The sequence below is a fragment of the Gambusia affinis genome, linkage group LG02 (genome assembly GCF_019740435.1).
Source record: "Gambusia affinis linkage group LG02, SWU_Gaff_1.0, whole genome shotgun sequence".
Classification (NCBI taxonomy): domain Eukaryota; kingdom Metazoa; phylum Chordata; class Actinopteri; order Cyprinodontiformes; family Poeciliidae; genus Gambusia; species Gambusia affinis.
In genome coordinates this window covers 21,994,226-22,012,654 of record NC_057869.1, presented here as the reverse complement: position 1 = coordinate 22,012,654, position 18,429 = coordinate 21,994,226, and the positions used below count along the sequence as shown (strand labels likewise).

The following is an 18,429-nucleotide window of genomic DNA, read 5'->3' as shown; positions in this document are numbered from 1 at the left end:
AATAAACTCAACGCGGTATGATTTACCTGCTGCTCCTCTTGGCCCGTGCTCGGGCGTAATAAGCCTCGTAAGACCGGGGTTTCAGTTCCAGAGCTTTGGTCGCAAACTCCTCCGCGATGCCAAAATCCTGCGTTGTCACAAAGAGCCACCGTTTTAGCTACACTGCTGTGAAAATGTATCATCAAACAAGTCGTAGTGTCAGACAAAGGTAAGCCTGAGAAAAATCTAAACATATGCCGTGGCATATCATTTAGATTTAAGTGCCCACTTTGACTAGGCCACTCTAAAGTCTTTGATTTTTTTTTATAAGGTGAGATATTGATCAAATATTCATCTTCATGTTTTTCTGGTAGTGAGCAGAATTTATTGGTTACTTAAACCTGCACTATGTAATTTAAGTAAAAAAAAAAAAAAAAAGGTAACAGTTCAGTATGAGACAGATAATCTGTGAAAAAAAAAACAATCAAGTTCCTCTGCCTCCTTCTTGTGATCCCATTGCTCTCTGCAGAAATAAGCCGCTTGGTCAGAAGTAACCAATCAGGGACAGGAGGAGATAGCATGGCCACAGATGAGGGTGAATAAATAGTTTATCCTGTAATGGTAAATTATTTTTCCATCATTAGCACGTTTAGCAGCATGTACACAAGCTTGACTGACTACATGACCTTTCCATGTAGTTCTCTGGAGCAGCTTAGTAGCCTTCTACAGACTGAAAGTGACTAAACGTTTCTTTAGATCAGGTTGTGATGTGTTGCCTTTTCACATCTTTTAACTGGTTATATTTAATGGAAATAATCAGACCTGATTAAAATGTGGTTAATTGCCAATAATTTACGTTTTAACAGTTATATCTTCACTCAGCGGAACCCACATTTTGTAATAATTCGGGTTATTAGCTGAAGAAAAACAAAACAAAAGAGATATGTAACTTGGCTAATAACGTTTTCACAACACAGTCTGACGCAGTCACTTGCTCAAGCCTCGATCATTCTTATTGACGAAAAGGAGAGCGAAGGAAACAGGCTGAGAGCTGCTGCTTGTTTTCCTGCAGGTTTTCTCTGCTGCTCTCATCACTCCCAGGTGAATATTTAATGACACCGACACAATGTGAATTTGTCCTTGGAAAAGAGGTCGAAAGGACGGCGGCGCTGAATCCTGATAATCGCTGATGAATGTTTAATGGCGGTGTCATGTAGACTCTCCCTCGCCGGCTGTTAAAGCCAAAGAACATTTCGAGTTACAACGACGAGGATTCGGCCGCCGCACATGTAAATACGGCGCCATGTCGAAACGCACAGAAAGGGAGAGCGCTCCTGTCGGTCGGAGAGAGTGACCTTATCACATCGCATTATTTGCTCCATTATTCATCGGCCGCAGTGACCCCAAGGATGGCATTTTTACACAGTCTGTTAGGACGTCTGTCATCGCCAGGGTGGTTTCTAAACCTGGCTGCGGGCCACGCACATCCGTCTCCACCCTAACAGCACGCACATTATGCTTCCACCTGCTTCCGGGGTCTTTCTCTCTGTTTATCGTACCAGAGAGACATCGAATTAGGTCTGAAGAGGAGCAATATTTCTGCCGGGTGCCGCACTGGTAGCTTTTTATGTTTAGAGAGATAAATTATACATCCGAAGGAAAGCGTTCCCCTGAACTGGTCAGCCGTCCTTCTTTCCCTTCCCTCAGCATCTAATAAACCTGCTGGTGTTAAATAGTGCATGAGTGATACGGCTTTTTTAGAACCTCACGTTGGTTTTCCTGCGGCAGCGCGAGAGGTTCAGATAGAGGGAGACTCGCATGTCTTTGAGTCCTTTCAGCTCGTCTCCTTGGCCCTCGCGGGGGAGCTTCCTCAGAGCGTACTGGTAGCGCTGGCCGGCTTCCTTCATGCGCCCCTTCTGAGTAACACAAAGGATCACCAGGATCAGGCTTGGAGCTTTTGATTCCAGAGATCCTTTCACAACAAACCCTGGATGAAAGTTACCTTGTACAGGATGTTTCCTTCCTCCATCAGCTTCTGCAGCAGGATGAGGAGAATGTCAGGCTTGGAGGAAGCCATGGCCCACGTAGCGTGACCTGATGGAGGCGTACAAACGTTTATCTTTTGTGTCTTTTTATCTTTCGCAAGATAAAAAGATCTTTTGCCTTTGATGAATCACGAACCTGATCGATCGTGGGGAGCGGTTTTGTAGCCTTCGTCGTTTGCGATGGAGGGAGAAGGAGGAAAGAAGAAGAGGTGAGAAGGAAATTCGAGTAGATAAGATGAGAATGTAGCAATAAGTAGCAATAAGCTGCACGGCGATGCTAATGGAAAACAAGTCGAAATCATCTTTTGATCAGGGTTTGGCAGAAACTACACTGCAAAAACACACAATCTTACCAAGTATTCTGCTCTAGTTTCCAGTGCAAATATCTTTAATAAAACTAACTTACATATCACTTTTTAGCACAATATAGGAGCTTGTTTTAAGTCAATAATTCCTTAATTATGGATCATAGCATAAGCCTGTACATATGGATTTACGTATGTATGTATTTTCAGCAGATTTGAGCTTTTTTGTGAGTGTGTGTTGAACTGGCTGATGGCACTTTAAATGTTGTTGTCCATTTGCCAAAGACAGTACAGTTTCTATTCTGTTCAAATACTGAACAGAATAATCTGCCAGTGGAACAAAACATTTTTCCCACTTTATAAGTTAAAATGTTTTCTTCCACTAGTACTAGTTATTACACTTAGAACTGGTACTTTTTCATCACTGTAAATTATTGACTTAAAACAAGCTCCTACACTGTGCTGAAAAGTAAAATAAGATAGTTTGGTCTTATTTCAAGTATTTTCTAGATATTTGCACTGGGAACTAGATGAAAAAAGAATAAAAAAATGGCCAAATTAGTTTTTTTGCGGTGTAATGTGAAAATGCCGTCAGCTTAAGAAGACGATTCAGTTTTAACAGCCTGATAAAACATTCAGTCATTACAACGATAAAAATTCCTGCATATATGATTCATTGCTGCGTCGCTCTGCTACTCGTTGTGTTTTTACTTGTTTTGGATCCTTTCTTAAGCAGTGAAGCAACCAGAGCCGGGTTCTGGCAGCCCGCCGGTCGATCCGAACCTCTGGTGCCGCCGTTGTCGGACCGCTCCAGCACCGCTCCGTGCTCCACCAGGCTGTGCACCTGAAAGCAGATTCACACTCCAACAGAGCATCTTCGATACCTCAAGTCATCTGGTTGATTGCCTCCTGCCTTCTCTGCTGCAGTCGCAGACACGACAACAAAGTGCTCGCCTAGTCAATCCCACTGATTCTCGAAAAATGTTAATCATCAAAACGTTTTGATTGTCTTCCCGGTGATCAAGAGGCTCGGCGTGAAGCTTTGCGACTCCGTGTGATGCGTGATTGCCGCAGTGCAAACGATTTAATTGCAATTCCAGTCAAACAATAATTATGTCTTGCAACTGATTGTCATCAGGTTCTCTGCAAGGCCACGAGGAGCTTAATTCATATCTCCCTTTCTAAAACAAACAATTTTTGACACAAAAGCAGGAAACCCACTGTATCCGCGTCCCCGTTGAGGGCGGCCAGGTCAAGTGGAGTTCGTCCCTGCCGGTCCGCTTGGTTCACATCAGCTCCTGCCTCCATCAGGAGCTGCACCGCGCCCTTCTGGCCCTTCATGCAGGCCCAGCTAAGCGCCGTCAGCCCCTCCTGATCGGTGGAGGACAGAGCGGCACCTGCCACCGACACATGGTGCGAATGTTTGATTTGAGATCGATGGTCGACAAATGTAACTGTAAATGTAAAGTGTGAACGTTGGGGATGTCTCTCACCCTTCGCCAGCAGGAGCTCAACGGTGGCGGCGTGTCCTTCGGAGGCGGCCAAGATCAACGCGGTGCGCCCCTGTTTGTCGCCGATATTGATATCTGCCCCTTTCTTTAAAAGCAGCTCAGCGACCTGGGAAAAACAAAAGGGGAAAAAAGCAAAACAAAAACAAAGAAATGCTTTCATATTTTTCAAATTTCCATATTTTTCTGCAATTTCTTTGGCTTATTTTTAGTCCTAAAAATAATTATTTGCTACAGATTTACAGTGGTGTAGCCTACTACATGAAACATTAAAGACTGTTAACGAAACCTGACAACGGTGAAAACAAACCAAAAAACCCCCACAAAAAAAATAAAAATCTTAATTTTTCAAAAGTATTTTAATTCAAATAATTAACTTGGCTAGGCTGGAGTAGAGAAGCTGTGTGTTGATGTAACATATTGCACATGCTTTGTAGATTTTTAAAGTGAGTTTTTATTTTTGCACTTCATTTGTAATTTAGAAACAGCTGCCATGCAAGTTGCTGCCATTTGGAGCAACTCTGGAGTTTCCAATCTGGTCCAAAGACGTTTCACCATGCTGGACAGGCCAAGAATTTAGCTTTAAAACCTGCCACTACTACACACCTGAGAGACACTCACCCTTAAAACATGCAGATAAATCTGTATAAACACATATTTATTATGATTTCTGAGTCCTGAAGGATAAGCTGACGATTTAAAGCAGTAGATCAACTAAATAAAGCTGTTTATTTTAGCCCGGAAACAAAAACAATACTTTCCCATGCTCCATTAGACATTTCCGCACTTCTCCAGACATCATAAGCAGTAAAAGCAAATTCTATGTTCTTAAGATGAGGACATCCTGTGTCTGCGACCGAGGCCCTCCCCTCCCCATCACCTGTGTGTGGCCGTGCTTGGCGGCGCTGAGCAGTGGGACCATTCCTCTGCGGTTTGGTACCTCCAGCTCTGCTCCGTGCTCCAGGAGAAACACACACATCTCCAGCCGCCCTCTCCCCGCGGCCGCGCTCAGCACTGATGGAGGGGTTGGCAGGGAGATCAAACGATGAGGAGAAGTAGAGGATGGAATCGGCACATTTGGGAGAGGAGAAGAAGAAGAAGAAGAAGAGGCATCACTTAGATGCAGAAAAGGGAAGAAAAAAAAAAAGAAGACTTTTCATGTTGCAATCATTCGAGTTTGCTATTATGGTGAGAGGCTTTTGTGCTTTTAAAGGTTTATTTCTGTTCCTAGGGTAGAATAAATTGTACAACACTAGTATAGGTTTGAATTTATCCTGGGTTTCCTCTAATCCACAAATGGTTCAAATTTTACTTAGGGGCTCATATGCATACATACATCACCAATAATATTTGGCTAAGTGTTGATGGTGATTGATTCTGGCCCAAAACTTGTCTTGGTTCCATGACACAGATCCAGATTTTAAGCACAGCTTTAGTTTTTCAACAGAGTGGAGGTCAGAGCTTCACTAAACCAATTCCAGAAGCTCAGTAATTCCTGATTTGTCCCTTCAGAAATGAGTTTTATTGTTCTGGGATCATCGTCCTGTTCGGTGACCCATTCGTGTCCAGGTTTTCTACCAGCTGGACCAAACCGTCCCTCCCTCCGACCCTTCTAGGTTGTTTAATAAATGCAGAAACCTCCAAGGCTCCTAACATCTATCATGAGCCGGAAGTTGATGGCGCAGGCGTCTCGTTATCCACAGCGAAGCACGTTTTAACACAACTGTGGAGTGACAGGCTGCAGACCAAGAAAGAAGCCGCTTTTCCTAACCCGACCTTGAATATCAACTCAAATTTGCAACTGTCTACATAGACAAACCAAATGAGAGCAACTTTTATTAGTCAGATGGAAAACAAAAAGTAGAAAAGACGAGAACGTTTGGAGGAGTCATGATGAGACATTAAAATCGGTGTTACTTCATTGGTAGAGCAGGTGCACCATGGGTAGAGACTGTGGTCCTTAATATTGTTGACCTGGATTTGATTCCCAGTTACATTTTTTCCCTTTCTCATCCCTTTTCTTCCAATCAAATTACTGTTCAGTAAAGCCAATGAAATCTTAAAAATAGTCTAACAGAGCCAACTCCAAGGTATGGTGATGGCAGAATCATGTAGAAATGTTTTGCTATCTGTGACGGTGGTGGATTAAATGTTTTAGAGGTAAAACCATATCCATCTCATCTTGCATCCTATTTATATTGTATCTGAGATCAGAAGATAAACGTAGTTGGTTGTTCCAGCAGGATAATGATCCCAAACTTACATCGAAACTTTGTGAAATGGATAAAGCAAGCTACTACTGACCAAAACCGGAGCTTTCTAAAAAGTCCCTGAGGTCAAAATGTTATCAGTGTTCCTTACCAGCTAAATAACAACCAGAGGCAGCTTACAGAAGCAAATCTCTGAATAACCTGCGCCCTCCTTAACCGGCTGACATTATTTTTGACAAATGGCGGTCCTTATTTACGTTACAGTCTGGCTGCTAATTGAGCAGCTTGGGATAAAAGCGAGGTATCGATGCGTTTTAACCCCACAGCGAAATGACTTTATATTTCACGCGTCCACATGCCTCAGAGGGCAGTCAATTATACAATGCTGCCTTTAATGAGGAGACGTTGTCATAAGGGACAAAGAACAAACAGAGGCTCAGTCTTTGCTTTGAAAGGCTTAGATTTAAATACACACAAGTGAAAATGCTCTCATTAAAGACAACGTTCAATAAGCGTGATGCACTCGGCACACCGCTGCCTGGGGTAATCTAAAGAGAAGCTGGAGCGCCCGGTTCAGTAATAAGACCTTAACATGACTATTTTACCTGCACTAATGGACTCTAACCCAATGATGCAGAGATTTCATATTATATATGTGATTTACAAGGCTGTTTCATGCTCCCACGTTTTCGATCCGAGGACTGCAGGGGACTTTTTAACACAATTACACTGTGATGGTGCAGTAAGCACAGATGCAGGCCTCATCCGACATGTCCTCACCAAATGGACCAAACGGAAATCTGCATCTGTGACGAAGGTGAAATATTACAGCTGAATAACAGTTACTCTGTGTAAAAATCGCCTTTGCTCTACTTAGCTTTATTTCAGTAAAACAAAGTTGTTTGATATCAGGCAGAGCACAGCTGAGTTATAAAAATTTTGCTTTAAATTTACGGGAAAAGGGGACAGAACCAGCCTGACATGCAACACTTGAGCCCTTGAGCGTGACTCCAGCACCACGCTGACGGACAAAAATAGGTGAGAAAGATAAATCTTTGTGACTGATAGGAGAAATGCACCCGTTTCTCCCCAGAGTGAGTCGTGAGCGTCCATCTGCACTGCCAGCTGTTCATCTTTCAAGTCCAGAAAGCTTTTCACCACCTGCAGAAAAGAAATAACACAATTTGACAGTCTTCGATTGCTGCCTTGCTGCATGCAGAACAGACCGCTACTTCTAGCGGAGCTTGAAGTGGAGAAAATAACAATCGGCTTCAAAGGAAATCTCCTGCGTCTGCCGAGGACTCGCACCGTGATCTACATACAGATGGATTTCATCGGCGTTTAAGAATTTATTTATTTTTTTTGTTAATCTGAGTCATACCTGCGTGTGTCCCACACTGGCTGCGGCCGTCGCCGCTTGCTGGGCTGCCTGTGTTTTCCCAGTCGTCGTCTCGTTGTCGTGTTGCTGCTGCGGGTCGGTGGGAATATCTGCGCCCCAATCCTGGCCCAGCAAGATGCCGGTGATTTCCGCATGGCCTTTCAGCCCGGCATGGACCAGCGCACACTGGCCACTCTTATCAGCGTGCCCCACCTGGCATCAGAGGGGAACACAGAGGGACCCTCAACCCTCAGCCTGGCTGAAGCTGTAATACACTGGCCTAGATCAGTCCTGTTTATTTAATCTCTCTCCCAGAATAGAGCTTCAAACTGTGGTGACTGTAAAACCAGAGCAGTCCAGATATCTTAAGAGGCAGATTTCTGTCACTGTAGTGCAAATGCGGATACAAGCATAAAAATCTGTAGGCTATGCCCTCCCCTTACATTGTATTATTTCCCATTAGCCACATGAATTTCAGTATGATAGCCATGTTTTCAATCGGACAAGGTTTTTGACACCTTTTACACCAATTGTTGCCATAAAACATTACCCATTATTATGGAAGAACTTTATCAAACCTGAAACTGAGGACTTTGCTCTTTGTACGTCTCACCTCAGTCGTCAACTGGAAGGAGATGAAGATGTGTGACAGACTGAGAGACAGTTGTCTTTATGGTTAGCTTTAGCCGTTTAGCATTAGCAGAGCTAAGATTCTTGTTTAGCGGATTAATGGAACTTTTTCCGGTTTGCTGTGCTCACCAGAGGAAATAAGTACTGCCGATTTTAGTACAAACAAATATTCTCCATCACGCCATGGCGGCCATTTTGAAAAATGTCCACAAGAAAAAGGAACTCACAAGATCAAGAACATGTATCTGATTTCTATGGCTCAAAGTATGTACGCAGCTATAATTTTATTGCGAAGACATTCATCTAATTGATGATTTTGCTATGACAACCAGATTGGCCATCTTGAAAAATATAAACATTTTCAGTAAACATGATTTTTATTGGTCAAATCATGCATCATTTGACACCAAAAGTATTCATCTGTGATAAAAATGGGCAAACTTAGTGAAAAAAAAAAAAAAATCTTCCTTGACAACAATCTTGGCAGTCATCTCAAAAAAACTTGAATTTTTCAGTAGCTGTTTTTTTTTTTCTTTTTTTCTTTTTCCAAAATGGCAAGCCACTGAAGCATCTCTGCCAAGTTCGGTTCTTGTATCCACATGTGAGAGATTTTGCTGCAACATTAAATGACCTGCTATAGTACGAGAACATTTAGATTGATCTACGGTAAACTCTACAGAAACGACGCTGACCTTAGCTCCTTTCTTGCAGAGCAGGCTGACGATGTCGGCGTGTCCCGCCGCAGCCGCCAGACAAAGCGGCGTCATGCCGCTGCCAGTCGTCCCGTCTACAGGCGCACCCATTTCAAGCAACAAAGCCACCATCTCCACATGTCCCAGGTGGGCATGAACAGCCAGGATGGGGGCGTGCCCTATCACCTCCGTACACCAGGTCACACTTGCCCCGCCGAGCATCAGCAAACGGCTTACCTGCATCATCATTTTCACAAGCAACAAAATATATATCTTTGTCTAAATTACCCCCGTGCAGAAAGATGTTTTGTTAAAGCTCACTGCTGTGTGTCACCTTGATGTTAGGGGTGTACAGGTTCCTCAGGGAGCCCAGTGCAGCTGACAGACTATCTGTGCTGCAGTTTACCCACATGGCCTGCAGAACGCTGGAGGACACGCCAGTCTTCTTACTCAGACCCTGTGTGAGGAACACAAACACACAGAGTCAGATAACACCTGCTCCGTTCTGCACGGCACAATCTGAATCGTGTCTCAGGAGTAAATCAACGTGAACAGCGTGAAGCACCCACACGTATATGACTAGTGGTTGATGTTAAGGGATTTTTTTTTTAAGTGAGGTTATATGGAGGTATTATGAGTAGTCAGTGTCTTCTAAACAGTAGAGGTGAACCGAGCATGAAGAATAAAGGGGAATCATCTTAGCCCACCAAAATAAAGGCTTAAAAACATCCGTCTGTGTGTAATTAAATAATGTTTCACTGAATGACTTGAGTCTGCAATGAATTAACCTTTTAATAATATTCTTATTCATTGAAAATGGACTGCATGTCACTAAACATTACACATCTCAACTTTTGCATGAGGCAATTATTAAAATGTTCTCACCTACCGTAGTTAATACCTGATAGTAGTATGTAATAATTTAAACAAATTGAAAATGCACTCAAACTGCTAGTAATGTTTAAATTTGGGTTGTTTAAGGGGCATTATATGTACTATAAATAAACACTGACTGCTTATCATAAGCCCATATAACCAAAAACGGACTTTTACGGACCAGCGGACGATGTTCACATGTTCAGTAACAGGCCTAAAGTTAAACACAGACTCCTTGAAGGTGTTGTTACTTTGAAAATGTGGGCTTTGAGGATGTGGTGTCCCAGTTCCATGGTCTGCTGACGGTTCAGCTTTCCCTCCTGTCTGGAGAACATGAAAGCCAGCAGAGCGTGGCCACTCCTGTAGACACGCGCGTGCAAGAGTTTGATCATTTGAGCGCTCAGATACCAAAACTGACGGATCATGAAGAGAAATTTAGGCTCACCTCGGGTCACAAAGAAAATCTGTGCTTTCTCCGTCCGCTCTCCAAACCAGCCACTCTCTGAAGGAGGGATGGCATAGCATCCGAGTGCCATCCCTGCGTCTGACCTTCAAATCACAATAATTGAGAAAAAATGAGTCAAATTACAGTTTGGGTTGTTTGAGGGGCATGTCTGCAACTACATGGACCCAAACTCACAATTAGATTGATCTACGTCAGCCTAGCAAAGGTTTCTATGATCAAATCCTCACAGTAAATAAAACCCCTCCGTATTATTAGAACCACAGAGTTAAGTCCTAAAAAACACCAGATTCAATCCAAACAAAGGCTGAACCATTATAGATTCTTCCATGAAGTAACATCAGGGGTCTTACCATGAATCCAGCCAGACTGTCTAATCTCTGCTGGAAGTCGTTCCAGTCCAGCTCCCCCTTCACACTGCCTGCGTTCAGCGCCCTGAACATTTGTTCATCAGTCAGTGGGTGCAGAGACGCCAGCGCCACATTTAGCACCGGAAGGACCTGCTCGAAGACGTCTTTATCCGGGAAGCTCGCGCGACACATCAGCAGGTACACCTAGCAGACAGAGCCAGTCGTTGAGGCTTTACATCTGGAAACATGACGTTTTACGAATATTGCCGTACGTTAACTCTGATTGATGCATGGAAAAAAAGTCTGCTTGTGGAAACGAATGCGCTTTTTGTGCACAGTGCTGCATTCGGTTCGAAAACTCTTGCATGTCAGATGTTTGTCTCATATGGGTTCATTGTAAACACTAATTAGATCATCTGGACCGAGGAAAGCATCTGCTGCGGAAGGGAAACAACAGAAGCTCGTCAGCATGTTGGAATCCATTTCCCCCCCATGATCTCAGCTGGTTCGTGTTTCAGCTATCCGTTGGATAGTTAGACTTCTGATGTCGAAGTCAAAAGTTTACGTACAATATGTAGATATACATATATGACTTATGGTAACACAGAAAGAAATGCCTTGTTTCTGTATTACATGGCTAGTCAAAAACATATAATAATGCATCCAATAAAGAACAACAGTGATTACAGTTCTTCCACACTTTATGTTACAAACTGATTCTAAAACCCATTTAATGGCTTCCTCATGTTTTATGAGACGGAGAAGTGAATAATCAAGGAAGAAGGTTCTAGGTCAAAGAGGTGATCATTAAGACTGAGCTCCAGCTTTTCTTGTGGATGTAGCAGAAAATACCAAAAGTCCAACCACCAATAACTAATCAGGTCTTTATCTCCCAGTGACGAGGCCTGCTTCAGTTTAGCAACAATAGCTGATTCAGATGGCTGAATTAGCTCCTTTTTTTTGCCTTAGGGGTCAAAACTGTCAAGTCAAAAGTACTCAAGTCACAAAACTATTTTACTGTAAAATTGTTTGTTTTCACCTGGACACCAAACTATATTTTATTGTAACAAAACTGTGTTCCGATTTCTTTTTCAAAGATCTGTGTTCAACCAAACTATAAGAAAGAAAAAAAAAATGTTTTTTGTTTTTTGTTGTTGTTTAAACTGCATTAACCACCTGGGTGGATGAAATGAAATTTATTCTGTTTTTGAAATGTGGTCCAGGGGCCCCAACAAATCCCAGAGCTACACTTAACCAGATTTTTACTAAATTCTACACGTTAGCGGGTGAAAAGACAACCTATAAGTTTGTTTGTATTTGATTAAATTTTGGTGCAAATTAACCACCTGGGTGGATGAAATGAAATTTATTCTGTTTTTGAAATGTGGTCCAGGGGCCCCAACAAATCCCAGAGCTACACTTAACCAGATTTTTACTAAATTCTACACGTTAGCGGGTAAAAAGACAACCTATAAGTTTGTTTGTATTTGATTAAATTTTTGGTGCACCGCATGTTTTAAAACGGTATGAAAAAAAATTAAAAATCTATTTTTCTATAGAAAAGGTAACCATACTGATTCCCTCTTGTGTATTTTACTTGCAGAAGAAAGAAGATTTAGTTTTCTTTTCTTTTAAAGGCAAACATTAACTAGCAATACAGAGATATTAATGTAGCACTGTGGTGCCAATACCTCTGTGCGGCATATTCATTCAGCGGGACGTTAAAAGTGCTTATAAGTTCAGGAGCCACTGACTGCATGTAATTATTCTTTTGTACCTGAGAAGAATGCAAACATCAATAGCATCCAGACGTCCAGAAAGCTTTTAATTTAGCCCTAATTTGGCCCAATTACAGCCATTTTAGACTAAAATCAACAACCTTCCTATTCTAGGAGGTCAAGAGAGAAACCAACACATATGTAACCCACTATTGTTCTCCACATTCATCACAGAATAGCGAAATCGTTATGCATTTCAATTTGTGTGACTACAACAAGCCATGCTTCTCTGACTTAACGCTTTTGATTATGTCACATCACAATGCTTTTACCTTTGTTGCAGTTTCCTAATTCTGGCATTCTGTGTAAAGTTTTTGATCCTGTCATGTTATCTTTAATAATCTGAACAGCGTGGGGGTGAGCTTCTTCTCTGTTTTCATAAAAGAAAAGACCAGAACAATAGCTGCCTGCCTGCGTGATTGGTGCGTGGACACTAATTACTTCAGCTTCAGGGCATTTTCTGACAGGCGGCTCACCAGGGTGACAGATGAGTGTTAAGACATTAAACTTTAGCCAATAAAAGACAGAAGGGCAGCTTCCAAAAATACACCTACAGAAGAGAGCGCCTCTCTTCCTTTTGGAGGGATTGAATGTTAAAGATTACGCAAGAAATAAAACAAGACCTTAATAACACCATACCAACACACGCCAATCCTGCAACAGTAACACATTTTTTCACCACATACTTTAAGATCTGTTATTTGGATTTTTGTGGGATGTACCAACACAATAAAAACAGAAATAAAAATCTGGAAAGTGTGGTGTGCATTTGTTTTCATCCTCCCCTCAGTCCAAACTGCAAAGACACTTTACTGCAATTAGTCTTTTGGGGTAAATTTCTATCAGCTTTGAATGTCTAGAGAGTTTTTGCTCATTCAGATTAGCTCAAACACAGATTCACAACTGTATTTAGGTCTGGGCTTTGACTTGGCCAATGCATGAATGTGCCCTGTGATCTAAACCAGTCCACTGTCGGTCTGGCTGTATGGTTATAGTAGTTGGCCTGCTGGCAGGTGAACCAGCTTGAAATCCAAAAGTATAATAGTTGAAATGCTAACAAATTTTCCACCTGAGCCATGGATCTCTGCAGCTCCTAAGTTACAATGCTCTCCTTGGCTTCTGTGTTTAATTCTGTCATTTTCTGGCCTGTCAATTTGCGTAGACGGGATTGTCTTTGTAGGTTCGCAGCTCATTTCGATTGGTGATTGATGCGTGAAGGTAAACTTTATTTATTAGGTAAATGGTAAACGGCTTACATTTGTACAGCACTTTATCAAGTCAGAGGACTCCAAATCACTTTACGCTACATTCAGTCTTTCATACAAACATTCACACGCCGATGTTGGTGAGCTATGTTGTAGCCACAGCTGCATAGCGTATTTATAAAACAGTAGTGGAATAAATCAAGATTTGTGGTTTTAATGTTACAAAACGGGAAGAAGTTCAGAGGCACCTTTAAATCTTTTGCAATGCAGCATCCGCAGATAAACACAAATGTCTGACCTCTGACAGGGAGACGGGCACAACCAGGTAGTTTCCTCCTTTCAGAGCCAGTTGACCTTTATGGAACAGATCCAGAGTCAGCTGGAGATAGAGGATGGAGCCGTGGCTCCGGGTCGAGAGGTTGCTGCTGAACTTGCTGAGGAGCAGAGGATCAGGAGCCGAGCCTGTCGGCGTGGTGACATTAGTGGCAATCTGGCTGCTGCCGCTGACCCGGTGATGGATGTAGTCGCTCAGATCGGCTCCCAGATCGCTGCTGTCTGGCAGGATGTCCAGCGAAATGCCAGCGAAGGGAAGGAGCGTGGTGATTTCCTGCACAGGAGGAAGACGGCTTAATACATATACATCAGTATTTAGAGAAGCATCTCTTTGGCACATAAGCTAAACATAAAAGCACCAAAAATCTGGAGCCCTCATTCAAATGCTGTTGCCTCTGACTCATGCAGAGCCATGGGAAGGAGTACAGTAAATACTGTGACAATGACTCAAGCGCCGCCATTGCTCACAGGCATCTCTCAGATTCACATTTCAGCCCCTCTCTTGCCATCTCCAGCTGCTCAGTGTTGGCTAAAACAGGCTATGATGAACAAAAAAAATTGTTTCTCAGTCAATAAGTGCTTCAATTAAAGAAAACTGACATTTACTTTCAGGAACACACTGTGCATCCTGGTTACAAACTGTGCTGTACTTAACTCTTTCACTACCCTCAGTGTTTTTAATGAAACTTCCCGTATATTGAGGATGAAGACGCAAGACTACAATAACAGCCCTATTTTTACATTTTCCCATCTTTTTTTTTTCTGTCTTCGGACGCAGCTTGAGGAAAAAGACTCTAACATGTTTTGTATTCCTCCAAACTCTAATTTAATTGTGTAATCGTCTGGCGAGCTGTCAGGCTCCATGCTCCCAGCAGACTCCCGCTAGCATTACCAACAATTCAGTGTGTAATCCATGCAAGCTTTTGGAGGCTTGGCTTCAGTATAGGACAGATGTGCCTACTGTTTGGTGAGATTAGCAACCAGATTGAGAAAATACATCAGACCACAGAGAGCCGTGGTGCCAAACTCTGAACGCCACCGCCTAGTCACGTGGTGGGAAGAGCACAGCATGCTACTATCCAGCAGTTCAAGCAGTGCAGGAGGAGTAGGACTTTACAAAAAATAGATTTGACACAATTTTGAGACAATCTGTACAATGCTCATTTAACTCGGAAAGATTTCACACATGCAAGGGTTTAGATCATTTAACAAGATTTCACTCAACAGATTTGAAATACGTATTTTCCCCCTAAATTAGCATTCACAGTGAAATTTGCAAATTATGCACAGTAATTTGTACATTTTGTGTGGGAAATACAAAAAAAATAAAAAATCCAGTTGATTGCATCTAAGCCTGCTTTTTCTTTGCAAGACAGCAGTGGAATAAAGCATTTATTTATTTTTTTTCCCAGCGAGGTGAGAAATGCGGTACACAGTAAGACGATTATTTGTCATTTCGAGATAATCAGCATGGACTATCTCTTGAGTGAAGCACGGAAACAACTGTATCGCAGGCAGCCTCGTCAGTGTGAGTAATGTGGAGAAATGTCTTTTGTTTTTTTTTTCAATTACCTTTTGGTATTTATTTAGCTGACAGGTGTAGAATGGATTTGCTTAAGCACGAAGATATATTATTTGGATTTTTGTGGGATGTGCCAACGCAATAAAAACAGAAATAAAAATCTGGAAAGTGTGGTGTGCATTTGTTTTCATCCTCCCCTCAGTCCAAACTGCAAAGACAACGGGGACTCAGTAGTGTTGAATGCTCATCGGAGCGTGACTGTTTCTGTCGAACATTATCAAATGTCTTATTTTATTGCAGAAACAGCCAGCAGGAGAATCTTCTGTACGTGAAATACTATCAAATATGCTAAATATAGAACTTTTGACAGGAGGCCTCGGTAATAATAATAATAAAAATAAGCTATTTTCACCTGTTCCGAGTTTATTCTGACCACAGAGTGGGACTGAGTGGGTGGGAAATGAGGGAAACACAGATGTAGGGAAGCAGAGGAGGAGGCAAAAAATCTTTTTGGCTGATGTGCACAGTGAGCAATATTAACCTTATAAAACAGGCGCCACCTTGGAGTGCATTATTAAGTTTTTATGGGACATGACTGTGTGTTATGACAGTCAATCACAGAGCTTAAAATACAGGTAGGATTCCCACACAGTCATGTGCCTTCAGTGTTTGTGGGGGGGATATTTTAGGGTTACACAGAGGAATAAAATAGAACAGAGCCACTGTATGCTGCTACCTCCATCCACCACACACCAACTCACCACCAGCCCCGTCCTGACCGTGACCACCAGCTTCAGCCAGTGGGGAAACTTGGAAATAATTTTGGTGATAAAGGCAGCGACCGTGTCCCCGTAGTCCGGCTTATGAAACTCGGCTTCGTTGAGACTGTCGACCAGTATGATGTAGTCTTCCTCAGGTAGCCTTCGCTCTGAAAACAGGAGACAGAGAAGAGACGGAGAGACTGATGCACAATGACCTGACAACGATGTTGTTACCCTTGTAAACGAGTGAGATATCGATGATTTTGGTGCATCTTTCTCTTAACGGCACAGGATGTAATGAGAAAATGGTTGATGCATCTTCAGCTGAAGGAGGCCGGAGGCCATTGTTGCAAACTGACTTGATACACGACGTATCCATCATGTTCCACATTATCGAAGCTGTCAAGCCAGTTCCACAAGGCTGAGAGGACCAGACAACCCACACTCACTCACACGAGGGCCTCTCCAGGTTTTTTTTTGTCTTTTTCTGTGACCTCTTTAATAGAGATGAAATAGACAAAACACTCCTCTGCTCAGACTGTGGAGGGCCCCGGCTGTAATAACACATCCATCTAGCTGACTAACTGCATCATGAGAAAGTGAGCCTGTGGCTAATGAGCCCACAACATCCGAGGCCCCCCCCCCTTTAAAGTATTTGGTGACCTTGAAATCCCGGGGGAGGCCGATGATTCACCAGGGCAAATATAACACTCATCGTTCCTCCATCTAAAATGACAAAACAACCATTTGAACGCTTTAATGTTTCCAGCCGCTGACCTTAACTAGGGAAAATAATCTATGAGCCATCATAGTATCATTAACAGGCAATTTCGCACAGGAGATGGACCCTCAGCGCGCCTGAAAGCTGAGCCTATTAAAAACCAAAAGAGTTATTTAGATTTCAACATCACATTGTTTCCCTCGGTACCTTTGCGCAAGTTGGCCAGAGGCTCCAGGACGCCCTTTCTGAAGGCAGCGATGGGATCTTGAACGCAGGAACGCAAGCTGAGCTGATTTTGTAGGTGCGGCTCCTGTGCCAGGAGTTCCCGGTAAGGGGCAAGCTGAGGCGCTCTGGCCAGCAGGGCGGCGACACTGTGGACGAACTCCGGGACCAGGCAGGTGTAGGTGTTGTCTGCCTGGCAGAAGTGGTAGGCTACAACCTGGCAGGGGAAAGCAGAGAGTGAAACAGTGTAAAGCAGAAGTGCAATCTGAACCTCCTTTTTTGCAATACTTAATTAATGTTGCTGGCAATATCTGGTGGAAACAGAAAAAGCTGTAAATGTGGAAAAGGAAAAAAAAAAAAAAAAACATTGGATGAGGAGGGGGAAGGAATGTGTGATTTGCCCATAAAATAAGCAACATAAAGCTGGAGACGCTACTGAGACAAACATTATGTGAAAGTAAGACCATACAGACTGTTCTGTATGTCTGAATATTTCATTCATTCATCTAGTTTCATCTACCGTACTGAGATAAATAACAAAAATGTTTGGTTTTTTTGCTGCTTCTGTTTGCAAATAAAAAAATAGCAATATAGCTTCCGTAGTCCCAAGAGTTGCTCAATGAGGTTCTAATTAGGAATTTTGGTGGGACTGTGAATAAATGTCCTCATTTTTTAACTATAGTGATGATATGATCTTATAGCTACGGAAGAGGATTAGGGCCACCAAAAACAAAAAAAAAAGAATTCTGACTTTCTGACATTAAAGTCTGAATTCTTTTTTTTTTTTTTCGGTGGCCCTAATCCTCTTCCGTATATAGCCTGTCTTGGGGATCACTCCTAAAAGGCTTTTATTTTGCTAGATCCCACCAGTACAAGCAGCACACTGATAATGAAAGCAAAGTAAAAGTTTTAACAGGAAGTGTCTTGTTAACCAACAACATCTCCAGTTCAGCTTGCCCATTTGCTTATTTATTAAATAACTTTGAATCCCTCATTTTAGAAAAATGAGCGCCTTTTACCAGCACCAATGGTAATCAATGTTTTGTACTGGGCATGGTTTCCTGTAGTTTTAATGAAATAACAAAAAAAGTGTCAGAGTGCCCTGTATGATAGCACAGATTAATGTATTACAGAAATAAATATATCTTAATTTTCTGTTTCATTGCGCATATTTTACTGTAACAAAGGTATTTTTAGCATTAATCATCCAATACCAAAACTGAATTCAGCTAAAGACAATCTCATTATTGAGTTTTCGTCCCAGAATGCAATAATTTACAGTATCAGCAATGCTGAGACAACACAGCTGTATAATTTAGAGCATCTGTTTGCATTCCTTTAAAAATACACAGCAGAGGAGCAAGTTAATCTACAATACATTGTTTTAAAGTATTGAATGTTAATGTAACAACACAAAGACATTAAAGAGAAAATGTCTGCATAAATTAGTG

The 18,429-nt window shown here is 42.2% G+C and overlaps 1 protein-coding gene across 1 annotated transcript in view; it reads right to left on the bottom strand.

The window, feature by feature from the left end:
- The window catches only part of LOC122846540 (protein TANC1-like), a 40,337-nt gene that overhangs the window by 2,257 nt on the left and 19,651 nt on the right, over nucleotides 1-18,429 (bottom strand). The window contains exons 11-28 of the mRNA XM_044143568.1: nucleotides 16,964-17,195; nucleotides 16,036-16,202; nucleotides 13,718-14,026; nucleotides 10,440-10,640; nucleotides 10,069-10,172; nucleotides 9,875-9,983; nucleotides 9,082-9,204; nucleotides 8,748-8,984; nucleotides 7,429-7,638; nucleotides 7,127-7,208; nucleotides 4,718-4,851; nucleotides 3,823-3,946; nucleotides 3,551-3,726; nucleotides 3,041-3,173; nucleotides 2,161-2,190; nucleotides 1,982-2,073; nucleotides 1,749-1,895; nucleotides 27-127 (exon numbers count right to left, since the gene is read on the bottom strand). Coding sequence (XP_043999503.1) covers nucleotides 27-127; nucleotides 1,749-1,895; nucleotides 1,982-2,073; nucleotides 2,161-2,190; nucleotides 3,041-3,173; nucleotides 3,551-3,726; nucleotides 3,823-3,946; nucleotides 4,718-4,851; nucleotides 7,127-7,208; nucleotides 7,429-7,638; nucleotides 8,748-8,984; nucleotides 9,082-9,204; nucleotides 9,875-9,983; nucleotides 10,069-10,172; nucleotides 10,440-10,640; nucleotides 13,718-14,026; nucleotides 16,036-16,202; nucleotides 16,964-17,195 — 2,711 coding nt within the window. The remainder of the gene's footprint in view (nucleotides 1-26; nucleotides 128-1,748; nucleotides 1,896-1,981; nucleotides 2,074-2,160; nucleotides 2,191-3,040; nucleotides 3,174-3,550; nucleotides 3,727-3,822; nucleotides 3,947-4,717; nucleotides 4,852-7,126; nucleotides 7,209-7,428; nucleotides 7,639-8,747; nucleotides 8,985-9,081; nucleotides 9,205-9,874; nucleotides 9,984-10,068; nucleotides 10,173-10,439; nucleotides 10,641-13,717; nucleotides 14,027-16,035; nucleotides 16,203-16,963; nucleotides 17,196-18,429) is intronic.